Source organism: Talpa occidentalis, unplaced genomic scaffold (genome assembly GCF_014898055.3).
Source record: "Talpa occidentalis isolate TD23 unplaced genomic scaffold, MPIMG_talOcc4v2.1 talOcc4.8, whole genome shotgun sequence".
In the NCBI taxonomy this organism is placed as follows: domain Eukaryota; kingdom Metazoa; phylum Chordata; class Mammalia; order Eulipotyphla; family Talpidae; genus Talpa; species Talpa occidentalis.
The window spans coordinates 108,915,674-108,933,994 of NW_023605194.1; the positions used below are offsets into that span (position 1 = coordinate 108,915,674).

Genomic DNA, 18,321 nt, shown 5'->3' on the forward strand with positions numbered 1-18,321 from the left:
AAACAACAGGGCAGCTCATGTGAGGAGGATATTGTCTTTTGTTTTGAATGTAGCCCTCCACTCGGGGATGTCAAATCAGCAGTTGGATACAGGAGTCTCTTCCTCTAGTTTTCCTCCTGGCAGAGTGTTCATGGTTGTCCAAAGCCACCTTCTAGAATGCAAGTTCCGTGAGAGCAGGGACTTTGCTTGTTTTGTTCACTTATATCCCCAGCACCTTAAAGAACGGCTCAGACACAGTAGATGCCCTGTAAATTTCACTGGAAAGGTGAATGAAAGAATGGATGAGCGTTAAGTGTTCAGTACAATGAAGTAGGTTGAGAATAGAGTAAAAATTCCTACCTAGTATTATTGAAAATAAAATTTTATTGAAAGTATTATTATGAAAGTAAAATTTCCTACCTAGTATTATTGGGACAAGGTCTGCAATGGGCATTTTATAACAAACATTTTCTATGAAGAACTATGTACAAATGAAGAGATGCTTGAAGGCTTCTGTAAACTTTTATTTTATGCTATGGGCCACCGCCAACATATGGTCTTGGCCTTTGGCTCATTTCTACAGATGGAAATGAAAAGATGTGAAAAAGGTAGAAATTGGCAACATTCCAACTGGTAAACACGGTTACTTTTCTGGTCCATAAACAAAATGCATGTTGAAGCCTGTGTGGTTATTCAGAAACCTATGACTTTCTGAGCCTATAAAAGGCATTTTTTTATATGCAAGAAACAAAGCATCTTAAAAAAAAAAGAGACAGCTGTCTAAACAAAATGGTGTGAGCCATTTTTTTTTTAATAGCATCTATCACTGCATATGAGGCACAGTGGAGTAATGGAAGTTGACTGCTAGCGCAGAAAGGAGCAGTATTTCTTAGCCCTACAATTGGGGCAACTGGACCTCAAATCATTTCACACTTGACTGTGCTAAAATATGGCCCAACAAATCATTTCATCAGCATGTTGAGTTGAGCACTGGGACAATATAATACTTCAACGTTTATGACTTCTGCTCCAGCACAAAAAAATACAACCCCAAATACTGCTTTATTCATCCACCAGTGACCCCCACCATTCACCATGACTTCTCCTTTCATGCTGCCTCCCACATTCCACTTGTGAAGGTCACATAGTCACAAATTATGAACACAGTCAGATGCAAACCACAGAGGCAGGTTGTTGTGACCAACCACCTAGATGCCACTCAGAGCATGTGCTTTGGCACAAATCTAGGGCATTATTGTTAGATTATACTAAGTCCACACATACCAGCACACATATGCACACATCATGCACACAGATGCATTCCATAGAGACCAGCACAGGAAAATCAGCAAAAAGAAATGTACAATTGTTTATATTTATATACACACAGTAAAAGATCTTTTTCTGCTCTACTCACAGTCTGTAAACATCTTGGAAAATGCCCAACAGAAGGAGCTGTGGGCCCTTTGAAATGGTGACCATGTGAGGTTGGGTGGGGGGTTATGTTCGTACTGGAACTCCAGAGAAATGAACCATCATAAATCCATGGGGGCATCATTTAGGGGGTAAATACACTCAGCTGGACACTTTGAAATTTCCTATATGGTAAAGGGAATGACTGAAAAAGTCTTACTGCTAGTTAACACTTTCGAAGAAATCAAGAGGATGAGGTGATAAGTATAATGTATATATGCACATGCATATACACAGTACACACATGTATCTACACAAATATGCATGTATACATATATACATGCTTAGGGAAATAAAAATATGCATATAGGTACATGCTACTACTGTCAAAAAAAACTGAATTTTTTTCAAATCTTCTAAAATCATTCAATGCTTTTCTCCTAGGCTTGCTTTAGACTTCTATGCATTGCAGAGACTGAAAGTCTCAGGCATAGTTAAATGACACATAAATTTAAATCTTGGTACATGATATTGATATTAAATTAAAAAGTTACATTAACAAGAGTGGGCCTGTGAAAAACAGAACTGTTTGGTTCAAGCATTATTTTTAAATTTAACATCAAAACATTTTCATCATCTGTAATGAAAAAAAACCTAAAAAAAGAAAATATAGGTTCTGGAAAATTCTTTACAGAGCAGCTACTAAACTGCCAGATGTGGTTATCAATCTGTTCTTTAAGTGCTTATATTTGTTGCAGCTTAAAAATGTACATTTTAAAAGTAAAATGGCATGAGGAACATTAATCTGAATACTGTTCTACTTTTTTTTTGGCAAAATATACATAAATAACCTCAGTCATTTTAAGGCTACTATGCAATTTAAAAACATTGGCACTGAGTGACGTTTCAATTAAAGGTGACTTCATCTCAATTCGTGACCAAAAAATAAATCACTTAACAACATAGAAAACCTGGTCACAATCTCTGACCTTGCGTAGTGACCAGGAGTCCAGGGACATTGGACAGAACTGCCAGGAAAGCTGGTCATGTACTTGACATGCAATTTTCATGCAAAAGTTGTAAATACCCTTTTGTTTCATTTAACAGTCTCCTTCCCACGACTCCCACCATTTTTTTAGTGCTAAATGGAACACGTAGAGTGTGCAACCAGGCCAGTTCAAGAAGCAAGCCCAGTCCGCCCACCGACGTTTTGGAACACAATTGTCCTGGGGTCAGAGTGATGGGGGAGAGGCTGCGTGAAGACATTTCTGGCGCCACCGTTGCTGTGTGACTGTTTTCTCCAGCGGGGCTGGAAGGAGTACGGGCTTCGGCTCCCCGAGGCTGTTCAGTTGATGCTGTCCTTGTGGCTGCTCCTCTCGGTGTTGTGGTTGTTCTGCTCGTGGTTCTTCCACTGGATGCTTGTTCCGTTCATGGGGACTGAGGTCATCAGGCTCTTGGACTGGTAGCAGCAGCAGCAGAGGCAAGACTGGCAGGAAGAACAGACTGTGAGCACGCGAGCCTACTGACCCACTCCCAGCCACAGTGGCGGGTGGGGTTCCCGGGGTACAGGTGCACACACACCCGCAATCCAGAGGTGGAGCCTGCAGTTAAACTGTCCTTCTAGTGCAGGGAAATCCACCCCTCGTTTCTCATTTTAATGTATTCGCTAAGTAGAGAGGATAGAAGCAGTGACAGTGGAGGGAGAGTATAATCTGGAGGGCACAGGTGGAGGAGGGCTGGAGTTTATTGTTCCTTCTGGGCATGCCACTGTGTGTGCCTCTTCCGATATTCACAACAGCCCGGGGGGCAGGGGTCATTTCCCACCTCAGTAGCCAGGACAGAGAGGCCCAGAGCGGAAAGCAAGGGGCAGAACTGGAAGTCGAACTCAGGGCTTTTGCCCCTGGGCATGCCGCCTTCATAAAAGAGCTGTCGATATATGCATTTAGTTTTTGAGAGTTTGTACCTTGATTTTCCCTCCCCGTCTTATCAATAAGTAAATTAATCAGCCAATGATGTCAAGCCCAGCTTCTATAATGTTAATAATGGCTGTATGTCAGGCAGTCTTACTTAAGGCAGAGCATTTATTGATTTGTAAATATTAAGTGGACTTCGAAAATGAATTTGTACTAGGAGCTTATTTCAAGCTCTATCCTGTATTAACCTGCTGAATCCTACTAGTGAGACAGCTACTCTTATTATCTGATTTTGCAGACGAGCAAACTGAGGAAGTGGGAGGAACCACACCAGACTGGGCTTGGCAGTTAGCAAGTGCAGAGCTGGGGTGTAAAGCAGGACCGCTGGCTCCCAGGGCGGTAAACTTAAACATCCTGGTCAAAGATAACAGAATCCAGGGAGGATTAACCCTCTACTAAAATGGTTCTGAGAAGTGGAAAATGACAGATCAAGAAGAAGAGCTTGGGGCTTCTGGAGGATGTGTGTTAGCTTAGCTGCAAAGAGGTTCGGGGGACAGAAGGAAACTGACTTCAAATGAAGTTATATTAGTTCAGATTTCCAGAGCAAGAGCACTTGCCTTTCTTGATGAGTCTCTTATTAAATATGCGATTAAATAGCATTAAGCAAGAGATTTCACAGCAACACTGACTGTTCATGTTAGGCTGGGGCCCTGGTTAAGTCTAAAGACAATGTGAGGCAAGACTAGACTGTATGTATCCTTTGGGGCCCGGACCTCACATTGGAACATTTCTTTTTAAGACATAACTAAAAGGGTCTGTTATTTAGTTCTTTTTATTTCAACCTCTGAATATGTTGTTTTCTGAGTAGGTATTGCTTTTCTGCTATGCTGACAATCTGACCTTTTTCTGGGTATCAAAATAGGATTTCATTTCTTTATTGACAAATACAGCTGAAGAAAGAATATTTATAAATATTTACAAAAAGAATATTTATAACCAGGCTACTTAATATACTTATTTGGTGCTCTTTAAAAAATACTTGTAAAACAGTCCTACCTGGAAACAATTTTTAAATTTCTTGCTCACAAAATACAGAGCTATTGGGTTTATACACGAATTCATGGTGGCCAAGTTAATACCGATGTAATCCATGAGCAGCAGGAAACTAGAACAAAAGAAACAGAGTAGGATCATTAGAATATCAGGTTTTAAAATATGCTAACTAGCATTTCTCCCTAGAGTAAGCATTTTTCTTGCCCAGGAGCTATTTCTCATAGATGGCAGTCAGATTTATTTCTCTAAGGTGCTTCTTTAAATAAATGGCAGTTGCGGTTCTGAAGAACATTTACAGATATGTCTGCCACTCGGTCAGGTCTAACTGTAACGCACAGCCTCAGGAGGTGAGCGGCCAGATTACAGGATTGGTGGTGAGCAATGTCAGCTAAAGAAAAATAATAAAGCTTGCAGTTTTAATTTTCAGGGCTGATGAGAAGGTAGACTAGCTGGCTTGGTAAAAGGACTGTACGTGTGAAAATCAAAGAAACTCTTTTTTTTTTTTTTAAACATGATGATCACCTAACTTTTTTTTTTTTTTTTTGATTTAGTTATTTATTTATACAAGCACCGGGTACAGTCAGAAGCGTGGGAGGGTGAGAGAATTCACCAGAGCCTGAGCGGCGTACAGAACAGACAGACTGACGAAGAAATACACTGCTGAGGGGAGCAGCGGGCAGCAGGAGAGGTCTGCGTGCCATGTGGGACCCTCGCCCGGTGGCCGGGGATCGAACTGGCGCCGCAGAGGCTGCAGGCAGCTTCGCAGCCCAGCGCTCAACTGCTGCGCCACCAGGGGGGGGCCTGAAACTCCATTTTTTTTGATGGGTGCACAGGATCGTACCTAAGTAATTCACACCGGTTCTTGTCCGTCTCATCATACACGGTTTTCTTCAAAATACGGCTTAAATGTAGAGGGAACCAGCAAAGAGCAAAAATGACAACCAAGCAGAAAACCGTTTTTGCCACTTCTCGTCGCTAAAAAGAAAGAAGAAAAAAGTACAGTAAGTTTAGTAAGTTTAGGGCTTTGCTACCAGATGGAAGGGTTACCTCAGAAGGAAACGTTAGCTGAGGCAGAACTCGATGAAGCCAGAACAGTCTGCTCTCAAGGCCTCCATCCCTTCAAGATTTGGAGTCCAACTTTCTAACTAAGGAGTTGCTAGGGATTTTTTGTTTTTGAGGTGTAACTGACATAGTTTCAGGTGCATGACATAAAGGTTCAATATTGTATACATGGTGAAATGACGGTGGCAGCTACTAGAACAGATGGTTATTGAGGTTAGGACAGTTTCAGTGGCTGGACAGAGTTGAGCACTGGTGGCATTGAGTCAACTCTGTGGCTGAGTCTGCGTGAGTTGTGGAATGTATGTGTGAAAGGATGAGCTAAAAGTCTCCGTAATAGGTAACTACCTAGCATGGGGAATGTCAGGGCAGTCAGGTGACCAAACCTAGCATGATAGAGACTGGACAAAGCTGCAAGAAATCTGCACAAGAACAGCAGTAGGAAAAAGAAAAGACAAAGCAAGTCAGTATGTTCCTCCATTTGCAATTTTAAAGAAAGCTAGCATTGAGATGTTTTTGCTTTTAACATTCTTTTGTTATTGACATGCCATTTGCAAAGATATACCGCTTGCAAACAGGGATGTGAGTAAAGGATTATCAGCAATGGTGATTAGAAAAACTGGGACATGCTGACCCTTGACTGACTTCCAAGGAAGGTTTCCATGCTTTTGAGTCTGCACAGAATCAGAAAAACCATAGGTTAGGAAAGGTCTGCAGCCAGTCCCGTGTGTGCGTAGTGTTCGATGTCACCATGCGTGCACTTGGAAGCCTAACTAGGAAGTAAAATGCAACTTGTCTGTAACTGGAATCAGTTAACGTCAAAATAAAACTGATTGAAAACAGGGTTTGGAAGGGTAAAGCACATAGCATCATGTGTGGGAACCCTACAATACAGATGCATGATTAATAGAGCCATTGGAAAAGAATTCAGGACAGTTGTCATATATTGCTACTCAGGTCCAAAGAACTGGGAGTTCTTTAATCTTTCAGAGTTACTGGCTCTGTTGGGATATGACTTCAGAGGATACATAAGCTGGATGATGATGGAGGGAGATAAAGGAAGGATTTCTATCTGCAGAAAGGAGGGGGCCTTCTTTTATCTTTATTTTACATTAGATCACTTTCAGTGGAGGTAATCCTGGTTTGCAATACCACATATGGTGTAGGGGTGCAGGTTCTTACCGCCTCAGCTGCATGTTACCACCCTGCACCCATCACTAAAGCACACACAGTCCCGCATCATGGTCCATTGGCACCTCCTCACTTCTCTCTCCATCCTATCCCTTGCCCTCTGGCAGCCTCACTTCTGTGGGCAGATTCCTAGGGTTTGTTTTGGTTTAGTCTTGTCTGTTCCTTTGTTTTGTTTCTTTATATTACACATCTGGTATTTGTCTTTCTCCTGATTTATTTTGCTTAGCATAAACTGCGAGTTCATTTTAAAGGGTCATTTTCTGCATACAGAAAGACAGTGTGCCCCAAAAGGCAGAAAAGGAGGTATTGGGAGAAAGGTTATCTCCCCTTAGCACATCCTCAAAAAGAATAACCCTTCTTAACAGTAATAATAATGCCATGCCATGAAAATCTGATATTTGCTTAGCTAGTATTTATTCTTCCATTTTCCCGACTATTAATAAGCTCCTAGATTCTGTGATGGCATCAGATGAGACTGCATGGCCAGTCGATACAGTTTTAACCAACCAGGGGAAGTAGAAATTTGCCATGTGTGATTTCTGGAAATGCAACTTAAAAGTAGGGGATGATCTTTGGGTGCATCCACACGAGTGTGAGCTTTGCTCCTTCCCCTTTTGTTGCCAGAAAGCAGCATGAGTGGACAGCTGCGGCTGCTGTCTTCGAACACCCAGCACAGCTCAACAAAACAACAGAGCTGGGGCCTGTGAGTGCCTCAGTAACATCTGGACTTGTTGCCGTGGGAGAAAGATGAACCCCTACATGGTCTACTCAATGTTATTTTGGGTTTTCTGCTACCAGCATCCAAACATAATCACCGAGAAATAAAAGCTGTCAGTATAATGAAGAGCAGTTTGAAAAAAAAGCACGCAAGAAGCAAGGGCAAGAATCCTCTAGGCTATTAGTCAGAGGGGCAGGAGTGGGGCTTTCCTCTCTGGGCCAACACGCCCACAGCTCCCCACCCCCCCAGGGCTGTCCAGTCTGGTTGCTTTTCTGCTGTTAGAGCCTGTAGCTGCCGTGAGCGTGAGGCAAGGGAGTGACTGCTGAGTGAGGCTCAGGTCTTGCGTTCCAGTCTCCAGGTGGTGGAGACAAATTTAAAATTCTTCAAAAATTCGAAAATGCTGTGTAAATCGTGTTGTTTTTGCCCCAGTCCCTGTCCAGATCCTTTCCGGTAGCTTCACTCGGAGACCCAGTGGGCTCACTCGTGGTGCTAATGCAAAAATCAACATTGAAAAAGACTGTTTCCCACTAATCTGTCCTAGTGAATTTCCTGCATGACAGGAATGAGAGGTAAAAATTACTTAATATGTCTTACAACTGGAGTACTTGAAATTGTCAGGCCTGAACAAAGTCACCCTCAGTATAATGTTCCTGTTAAATTTCAATAAAAGCTAATAGCCACCATGGGTATAACTGGGTAGACTTTACAGTGTACGTGTAGACACAATAATTCCTTTGATTTCCATAATGACATTGATTCATCTATTATTATGCCCAATTTACAAATAAGGAGTTGAAGCTCAGAAAACTCACTATGGTGGCTGAAAAGAGTTGCTGCTGCTTGTGTGGTAATTACATAGGGTGGATTTACAGACTCCATCAGCCACTTTTGGTGTGGTTGGGTGTCGTCTGTTGAGACAGAGCACTTACCTGCACTACTAGTTTTACTCTTTGACTTAATATAGATCAACATTTTCTGAGCATCTTCTGAGTTGGGTTCTTACATGCATTAGGCAATCCCCTTGATGTATTATTATATACCTTTTATGAGGAACTGGAAACTCAGAGACATCAAGCCATTTGCCCAGTGTCACAGAGCCAGCAGGTATAAGCATCATGCTCTGTTTGTTGCCTGGGGAGAACCAACAGCAGTTTCCTACTGACATGTTCAAATTCCTTCCAGAACTTTGGGCCTCCAAAATTGGACTTACTATATACACAATTTCATTTCCTTTGATGAGGCTCATCTTAGCCGTTGCTGTAATGAGGTTCTTTGCCTTTTCCGATTCCCTAATGCATTGACCCCATTCTGTAGTCTAGACTCCTGTCCTCCCCCCTAAAATGCCTCCGTCCTGTTCCCCCATCCAACCCACTCATCTCCCATGAAGATGGGAGAACATTTCTCCAGGACTTTATCTTATATGCTCCTTGGCTTTCTATGGCATAGACTACCTTCTCCTCCCGTGGTTCTGTTTTCCAATGATTCCACGCATGCGTTTTATTTTCACGAGCAGCCTGCTGCATCTGCTGGGGCAGAAAGTCTTACTCTTCTCTGTCTTGTCACACACCAAGCCCAGCTCAGTGTACAGACACACAAACACATATGTTCAATATTCTGTTGGCAAAAGAAATGAATAGTTCCATTTGGGTGTGGCCTCCAGGGCCACCTGTTTCACGGGGGCGGGCTCCCTATTTCACAGGTGGAATTCGTCCTGCTGCACCTATAAAGAAAATAGCTAGGAGGCTGTGTTTTTGTTTTCAGGAGGCCAGGCTAAGGGCAAAGCAGTCTCCAGCAGACGTGCAGGATCTGATTAGGTTTACCTGCTTAAGGTGCTCACTGAGGGCGATTCTCAGGCTGCCGTTCCTTCTGTTGAGCATCTCACAAGTCATGAGGGTGTAGAAGATGGCGGTGCACACCAGCGGCATGCAGAAGTAGAACCCGAAGAGCCACCAGTCCTTCACATCTTGGTAGAACTTAGGGGGAAGCAAAGAGGGAGAAAAGGAGAGGCCTTAGGAAGTGCGAGAGCCGTGTGGTGTCTCGGGGAGCTGAAAGCCTTCATGCTTCGTGCCACGCTTGCAAGTCCACACTCACCAGCTGTGGTAACGGGCTTGGGGGGCAGTGCTCAAAACTCCATGAAACTGGACAGTCCAGAAATTCTCCTGGCTTTAATGGCACACGAAGAGGCGGTATTAAAAAATGATCTTGATTTGGTGTCAATTACACAAGGGGCCAGATAAAGTCAAACTAGAATTAACCTTAGAAAATTGATCGTAGAACGGAGGCTACCAGAGGGGGAGGGGCAGGATGAGGGAGAGAGCAAGGTGGGGAGGGCACACAGAGGGTGGTGGACTATGGGTGTCTGGGTGATGGGTGCAGTGTGGTAACAACCTGTGGTGGTGGTGGTGGCGGGGGTGGGATCCTAAACTTGTAATACACAGATAACAATGTAAAGAATGTGACCTCAATCAACAAGAAAAAGAATTATCCTGATAAAGCCTTTTCTTATAAACTGAAGTTGCTTTTTATTACACAGCAGAAAAACCCTAATCAATAAAAAGAATTCCCTTCCAACATTCATAAATTGTGTATTTTTTTTTTTTTTGAGACATGCAGGATATATATTTACTGATGAGTCTCAGAAATTTGGCTGGCTTGCTGTTGACTGTTGTGGTTAAAGTACCGAGGCGAACATGTTGCTTGGGAACAGCCAAGGCTGGGACTGGCTCACTGGCTCGGGTGACGCGTGAACCTCCAGCTGGTTAAGCCTGCTATGTGACCCACGCCAGCAGCTGCACCCCGACCACAGCCCTGCCCTTCTCGCTGCCCTTTAATACTTTCCACCTGGAAACCAGCCTTGCAAGTATCTTATCTGAAGGCGCATTTAACTTTATCTCCTTGTGGGCAGGAGCCCCAAATACTAGGATTATTCACTTTTGTATCTTTTTTAAAGGAGTGAAGTAAATACCCTATAAAAAGGGAAACTGGAACTTGTTTCTAAATTCTTCCTCCCACAAAATCACCAAGTTGGGAAGAAATGCTTTCCCTTTCCTTGTTCTGTTTCTCCGGCTTGTTTATTTATGAAGGATAATGCAGCCTCTTGTGATATCTCAGTTCCCACAGTAAAAAATAATCTTGCTGCTCAGTTTCTGAATATAGAAGGAGGCCAGTGGGCTCCATCTACAAATGTCTATTAAAATAGTCTATAAATGGTTCCTGAGGGCAGAAGTTCTGGGCAGGGGTCCTTAGCTATTTTTATGCCATGCGTCCCTTTGGAAGACTGGGGAAGACTATAATCCCTTCTGGGGATAATTCTTTTTTGTGTATATAAAGTAAAATAGATAAGATTATTTCAAAACACAGCTACCAAAATATTAATAAAATTATAATATAGTAAGATGTGCTTATTAACAAGTGAAATGGCAAATCCGAGAGCTGTAATAACTACCAGAACGATGAAGCAATGGTGAGTGTAAATACTATCAGCATTTGGAGTTTATACACCTCTATGAAAATGTATGAAACACGTGCATGAAAATGTCTGCTCTTTCAATTAGTGAAAAAAAAAGCGGGGGACCATTAAATGGTACAGTAACTGGTGGCCTATTTCATAATGGAAGGAAATGATACATTTCAGTTAGAAGTTAGTGCAAAGAAGTAATTTATTTTCCCCATCCAAGTTCATGGTCCCCTGAATTCTGTCTTCAGGTTAAATGTAAACTCCCAAAGGGGGTGGTTTGTTCAGATCTGTTCACACAAAAATTTCCCCATCAGGGTGTAGAAAGGTTCAGTCCTGAATTAAACAAAAATTAAGATGGACTCTTGTTTTTGTTTTTCTTTAAGTAGGACACAAGTGGTTTTTGGAATATCCTCCCTGTTGCCCCCTCGCTGCCCCTCAATCCACGCTGGCCTTTTGTGCTGAGGCTCAGAAGCAGCTGCAGAGGGTCTGGAAGTTGACCCGCCTAGGGGACATGATGGAGCCCCATGCCCCCTATTTGACAGTTGCCTGCAGGGAAAGGGTAGCACATTTCTTTTCAATGATGTCACCAGCAAGGGTATGGAGGGAACCTCACCTCCATCTAGGTTAGAGCAAAGTTGAGGAGCAAAGTGTGGACCACGAGGGGAGAGGAAATAAGAAAGAAAGCACTGGAGGAGAAGGAGATTGCTGAAACTGTAGAATTGGAACAAAATCTCAAATTATCAGTTCGCACTCAGGCTGTTTCCGGTGCCCCTGTAGGTACTCTGCTGAGGGCGGTGGCCCTGGGCCTGTCCACTCTAGAGAGGAGACTCAGGCGCTGACACCCAACTTGCTTTACATTGTCCAGCTCAGATGGTGAGTAAGCACCTCTTTAATTTGGACCTCTTCTCTCTAATGTTTTAGTAAGGATATCTATATTGCTTATTCACAAGGCCCCAAATCTGATAACCTTTCACTGTCTACTTTGTTTTTCACTTTGGAGATTGACTTAATTTAAAAAAACAGTAGATAAGTACAGGCTTTGATTTTAAGGCTGCCCATTTGGCAGTTTTTATGAGCATTTTAAATTTTAAAACAAGAATTCCCAAGCTGGATAACTGGTCAACTGTAAAACCACTAATTTTGTGAATTTTCCAAGTTCTGAAAACATACCTTGTGATGTCTGTAAATGATTAAAGCTGCAATCTGAGCGGCATGAAACTTAATCAAAGCACTAAATTATGCTGATTTAAGAGAAATAGTTATCCTTTTGCTTCCCCCCCTTAGTCCACATGTGACTAGTTTTGCGAAGAAATATGCATTTTAAATATGTTTCCAATACACTCAGCCATTTGATTAAGATTTTCAGAGAAAATGAATCAGGTCGGGTGTATTAAGCAACTGAATTTGTCAACTAAAACACTTACTAAAAAAGTTCTGCAAATTTATGTTATTTGTAGATTATAGCTGGAGTATCCTGGGGATCTCACCCTCTACAGCTGCCCCCCCACCAAAAAAAAAAAGCAAAGACATCTTCACAGTCTCCATCCTACATGCAGGAATCTGTTGCCTGAAGGTAGAGTCAGCTTTTTCAGATTAAAAATAAAAAATGATTTAACAATGGGTACTCAGCCTTTGCATCTCTGCAAAGCATTTATCAGCAAGGAATAAAATTAAATCCTTCACTGTCCCCTTCTAGCATCAGCATATCTTTAGGGACAGCTTAGAATCAGAAGCTCCTCCTTTTAAGAATAAAACATTATTAATGTCAGTGACTCACTGTTCCTACCTATGTAAACTAAATTCAAACTTGTGTTATTGGAACAGCTCACAGAGTAAAATTGGTTGGACTGCTATCCAGGTTCCAATCCTCATTTTGATTAACTATCAAGAGTAAACTCTTTTTTTTTTTTAAAGTCTTTGTCTAACTATTGTTGAGACTTCATTTTCAGTGAACAGAACCCATACTAATATAAGTACATTTGTGTATAACTTCCTTTGAATTAAAAAAAAGTATAAACAATGTTCATTTCCCCAAGTAACTTAAAATAATGATCATCATGTCTGTCAGATGGCAATTATCGTGCTGTATTTATTATAAAAACAAATATCACTATATGCATATATGTCATCTCTGTCTCAATTGTTTCAGAATTATGAATTTCTGTGCATATCAGCAGCTGTATCTCTAGTTATGTTGTAATATAAGAATTGGGAAAAAAAATAGATGTTCTATTTTGTAGAGATAGCAATGATAGGGGGAAAGTATGTCCTGAGCAAACTCCATACAAGCAAACTCCATACAACCCCATGATCCCCAAAGGGAAGGTTGGGAGGATCTGAGGGTGGAGTTAAGCAACTGGGCTCTCAGTTTGGGTATTTAACTGGCCATGTGGCCAGGGGGTCGCTGGTTTGGCCACAAGGTATGCTAGGTTTTTGCCAACTCGGCGGGTCATTGGGATTCCAGGTCAGCGGAACGGGTAGGACGCATTTACCAACTTATCTCCCTTTTCTTCTCTCTGAGATATTCATTTCCCATTTCCCCTTCCCTTGTAAATAAACTTTTTATCAAGCTTTTGTGTATGTCTGCAGTTTAGCATTCATAAGTCCCCTTAAAGCACGCGGGTGAGGACCCACAGTCAGGCAACCCCATTTTATATCGGGGTTTGCCCTGTAACAGCTATAGGTCTGGGTCATGGCAAAGCACTAATGAAGACCTCCTCCCCGCCCTGTTCGTGCCCTTTGAACTCCTGTACCTCCATGAATTTCGACGTGGCATTGAGCATACAGGTCTTGTGCTGTTCACCCCTGTATTCAAAGGGCACCATGACGAAGCCGATGGCTTCAGGGATGGCCAGGATGAAGGACAGGATCCAGATGGAGACGATTTCAATGGCAGTGATCAAGGGGATCCCGATTCCCTGAACACGACTCCAGGAGGCTACTGCTCTATACCTGGAAAAAAAAAAAAAAAAAGGAAATTTAAAGTTCATTTCAATTAAATGAAAATTAGAAATACTGGAAAGTTCCTTCTCCTGGCCAGTGACAAGCTACTGGCTTTTTAGGAACTTTCCAAAAGTCCTAGTGTAAAAAACAAGTGGAGCTATTAAGAGTTCTATTTGGACATGAATTATCTTGTAGGCCTGAGATATTGGGTGTCTAGCAAAATCTTGTGAGAATTTAGAATGTGGCAGCATCTGGAAGGTCAGCCCCTGGTTTTTGAACTGGAATAAAAGTGGATGATGAGAGGGATCTAGAAAAGCTACTGCTACTTGCTCTGTTAATAGGTTATTTTTCTTTACATAGTCTGAAAAATACTTATGTTTGAAATGGATCGAGAGATCCTCATGTGAATACTGGCCATTGATACGCCATCATTTTCACCCTCTACAAAATACGATCACTGTGGGCTTGTAACATACGGCAGTTTTAGTAAGTAAATAATATTTCTGGTAAATGTTAAAGAATGACTATGCCTTTCTCATTATGGTCTTGTGCTAGAGTATATAAAACTGAGTTAAAGACACCTTGGTTCCTAATCGTTTGGATTTATAATCCAATGGAAAAGAATTACTCATATAGAAGTCATAAGGTATTAAAGTAACTGAACAATTATTTCTATCCAAAAACAATTGCTAAGAAATTGTGCTTACATTTTTTTTACTTATTTACATCTTTTAATATTTTGTGATCATAATCACATTTGAATGTTAAATCTAAGAAAGGTTTGATTTCAGAAACTATGTTCTTTGAGGGTCTGGTGTTAACCGGTCCTAGACTTACTATTATGAAGGGATCTGTGACGCGAAATGGTATTTTTTGTGGCTTCATTCTTGAAGTTTTTGTTGCTGTTGTAATGGAAAGTAAACATTCTCTTTAGAGCTTTCATTAGTGCCAGAAGGCGGCCGTAAAACGGACGAAAGCATTGAAGACAGGTGTTTGTGGGTTTGCAGGACTTGTGACTTACTGTGGAAGATTAGTCAGGAAAACTAAGCAATCTCCAAGCTACCCATATCCTCCAAGATGAGCTCTTATCACTATTTAGTGTTATGTCTCAGGTCATCTACACAGGGTATATCAGAAAAACACAGCTCCTAGGAATTATGCTCCCTAGTTCTATACTGGAATTGCCTGTAGATTAGAGCCTATAGATTTGGTAATCACAAGGAAACTGCATGATGACTATAAAGCACATTTTGTTAGAGAAATGTTTTGCAAAAGATTTTTAGGGTGAGATTAGTGTATAATAGGATTCTCTAAAAAAAAGTCCAGATTCGTTCAGAATGGAATAAAATACAGCTATGCAAACAGATCAAGAAAATCCTTTCACAACATAGCCAAGACTGCATTTTTAAATTTATGGCTAATTCCACGGGGGTAAAGACTGCTATTTATTTTGCTTTCCGCTTCTGTTTACTTTTCTTTGTAGCCTTATTAGACTGGCTGCCTGATGGCCAGTAAAAGTTAAAAGGAGTGGAGACTGGATGTCTATATCCCAGACTATCAATGAGTTTTATCTGTTTTCTCTCCTTCTCTTAAATCAGTTATCAGGAAAGATCATTTAATGAAACACTTTAGCTTTAAAAGGATAAGAAAATAAAATTTAAATTAAAAAATAAAAAATTCAAAAAAAAAAAAAAAAAGGATAAGAAGCCAGATTTCTTAGGCAAGATTGGCGAGAGAAGGTGGCTGAAATAAGAAAATGTCGTCGATATGTTCTCATGATGAATATTTTGTGCCACAAGTTCTCAGAATATTATGGATCTATAATCCATTATAGATCTAACATTTAACATCGGTAGAAGTAGTTTTTAGTGTCCAGTTTAGCAAATGAGAGTTATGATAATTCCCATTTGCAATCACTTTAGTCTTGATAAATTGTCTATGGGAAGGAAAAACAACCACAAACAGCAATTAAGAAGAATCATTTGTGATGATGGGTTGGGGACAGGTGTGGGAAATAAGAAATATTAGATATTCCAAAAAGTGATTTCTATTTGGAACGTAATGTATTAATACTCATATGTACACAAATATGTTCTCCTCATGAGGTGTGATAATAACCAGTCTTCAATCTAGTTTGTGTTTTTATATATACATGTATGACATCTTCCCTTGTCATAGAAAATCTGCACGCACAGATCCAACCACCAGCTGATATTCCAGAAGCAATCCCTCCTCTCTGAAATGCTGTTCTCACTTGGCTTCAACTACATTCTCCTGGTTTCCCCTGCCTTACACCTTTCAGGGCACTCCTCAGCTCCCTGGCTGATTGTGTCCACTCCTCAAATTCTTCGCGTTTGATTTCTCTTTAGTTTTTCGATTGCTTTTCTGTCTAAACTCTCTTAGTGACCTTGTCCATCTCAAGGTTTACAGTAGCATTTAACTTATTTATATGCTGATAATTCTCAAATTTATTTATTTATTTATTTATTTATTTATTTATTTATTTATTGTGGGACCCTCGCTGGTGGCCGGGGATTGAACTGGCGCTGCAGAGACTGCGGACAGCCTCGCAATCCAGTGCTCAACCGCTGCGCCACCAGGGGAGGCCCGAGTCTCAAATTTATAAGCTAGCTTAGACCCTCACTTCTAACTCTAAGCTTGTATACTCAATTGCCTCCTTGAACTCTCCACTCAGGTATCTAAAAGGCATTCAAGCTCACCCCAATCAGCCTCCTGGTCTTCTTTGACCCCTAACTTGCTATGTCCCCACTCTTAACCTCTCAGGCCTAAAGCCGTGAAGGTAGCCTTCATTCCCCTTTTTTTCTTCTACCGTGCATCCAGTTCTCGAGCAAACCTCTTGCAACCTCTTCCTTCCAATGGAAGTTACCCAATGCAGCCACTTCTCCCCGCCTCTCCCGTTTCCCTTCGGCCTGGGTTACTGCCACATGTGCTGCCTGGGTTACTTCCCACATGTCTCCTGGTGTCCTCTCTGTCCTACTCCAGTCTACCCTGACCACTGCGGCCATGGCGAGCCCCTAAAATGCAAGTCAATCACGTGAGCCGTGTGCTCAAATCCCCAAATGCTTTCCCACCCAACGGGAATCCCAGGATGTTTCGGAGCTGCTTCCTCACTTCTTTACTCAACTGTCTCTTTTCACAGAGGCCTTCTCTGAGCACCAGATTTGAAATTCCCCGCCTTCCCTCTAAACTTACTTTGTCCCACTTGGATAAATTTTTCTCCATAGTGCTGATGGTCATGTGACCAATCAAATATTTTATTTATTTTGTGTATTGTCTCTACCCCTCCTTTTAGAATATAAGCACTACACAGCAGCTTTGCAAGTTGCTCACCACACCTACAGCAAGAAGGTGCCGAATAATAAATACATGTAGTATTAAGCCTCTTTGTTTCCTTACCAGGCATTTCTTTTTTATTGGCTAGAGCCAATCGCATACCATGACCTGAACATTTTCTTATTTTTCAAGTCAGTCTTGAATTAGGCAACAGATACATAGATTCATGCTTTTATTATACTAGTATCAAAGATAAAAAACAAACAAGCAAACAAATAGAAAACCAAAAACCAAAACCAGACAGAAATTTTGGGCTGATCTTTCACCCCTTCTGTTCTGGTTGGGAACCTGAGAACTGGCGTGTCACCAAATCCTCTGCCTGGTCTTCAGTGAATTTGGGGAGACAGGGCTGGGGCTCTGGTCTGCTAGCTCCCAGGGGGGGTCTTTTCTCATGATATCACCTTGTACCCTGTCATGTGAAATGCCAAAATAAAATAATAAATTACATGTTTTATTTATGTAGAAATCTTTTTTACTGTGTATGTCTATAAATAGATTTTAAACAAGTTTTCAAGAGCAGTGGCATTTAATGCAAGTTTTTGCATCTTAAGGTATGGTCTGGGACAATCATTGATGTGAAAAAGATTATTATTGAATATACTTTAAAATAGTATAAAATCAAATTTAAATTCAAATTGTATTACTTCAACAAAATCCATTCTTATTTCTTCTTACTCCTTGCTCATTTCTATCCTTTTAAGTACAGTTTGAATATATATTATAATCTTATTAGTTGCAATTTTATTTTCAGCTGTATTCACTTTTCATTTTAAAAATAGTCATGTTTCTACATAGGCATGAAAATTTATTAATTTAATGACTTCCCAGTGTAACAAGACAGTGACACATGTCTTGTCTGAAAGTCTTCTAAGTTCACATCATAGCTAGTGTTTCAAGTTTGTGAATAACATGCCTATAAATGTTTTATACATTCAGAAGTTTTTCTCTTTTTTGAATTATTTTCATGGGCTAATTCTCTTGAGGGGGATTAATGAATTAAGGGAATAAAAAATACCATAAGAACCCTAAAATAATATTTCTTGACTTAAGTGTCCAATGACAGAGTGGAATACTACTCAGCTATAAAAAAGAGGAAATCTTGCCAAACAAAGGAACAGACAAAACTAAACTAAAACAGACTTTAGAAATCCAATGGTAGAATTGAGCCTACCAGAGGAGGAGAGTGGGGGGCTGGGAGCAAAGTGGGGAGGGGCCACAATGGACTCTGGTGGAGGACCCCT

The 18,321-nt window shown here is 41.1% G+C and overlaps 1 protein-coding gene across 1 annotated transcript in view; it reads right to left on the bottom strand.

Annotated features, from left to right (window-relative positions):
- Nucleotides 1-365: 365 nt before the first annotated feature.
- Nucleotides 366-18,321, bottom strand: part of EDNRA (endothelin receptor type A) — a 48,469-nt gene continuing 30,513 nt past the window's right edge. Inside the window, exons 4-8 of the mRNA XM_037497531.2 lie at nt 13,537-13,735; nt 9,147-9,299; nt 5,200-5,333; nt 4,362-4,470; nt 366-2,878 (exon numbers count right to left, since the gene is read on the bottom strand). Of these exons, the coding sequence (XP_037353428.1) occupies nt 2,738-2,878; nt 4,362-4,470; nt 5,200-5,333; nt 9,147-9,299; nt 13,537-13,735 (736 nt within the window). The 3' untranslated portion in view covers nt 366-2,737. The remainder of the gene's footprint in view (nt 2,879-4,361; nt 4,471-5,199; nt 5,334-9,146; nt 9,300-13,536; nt 13,736-18,321) is intronic.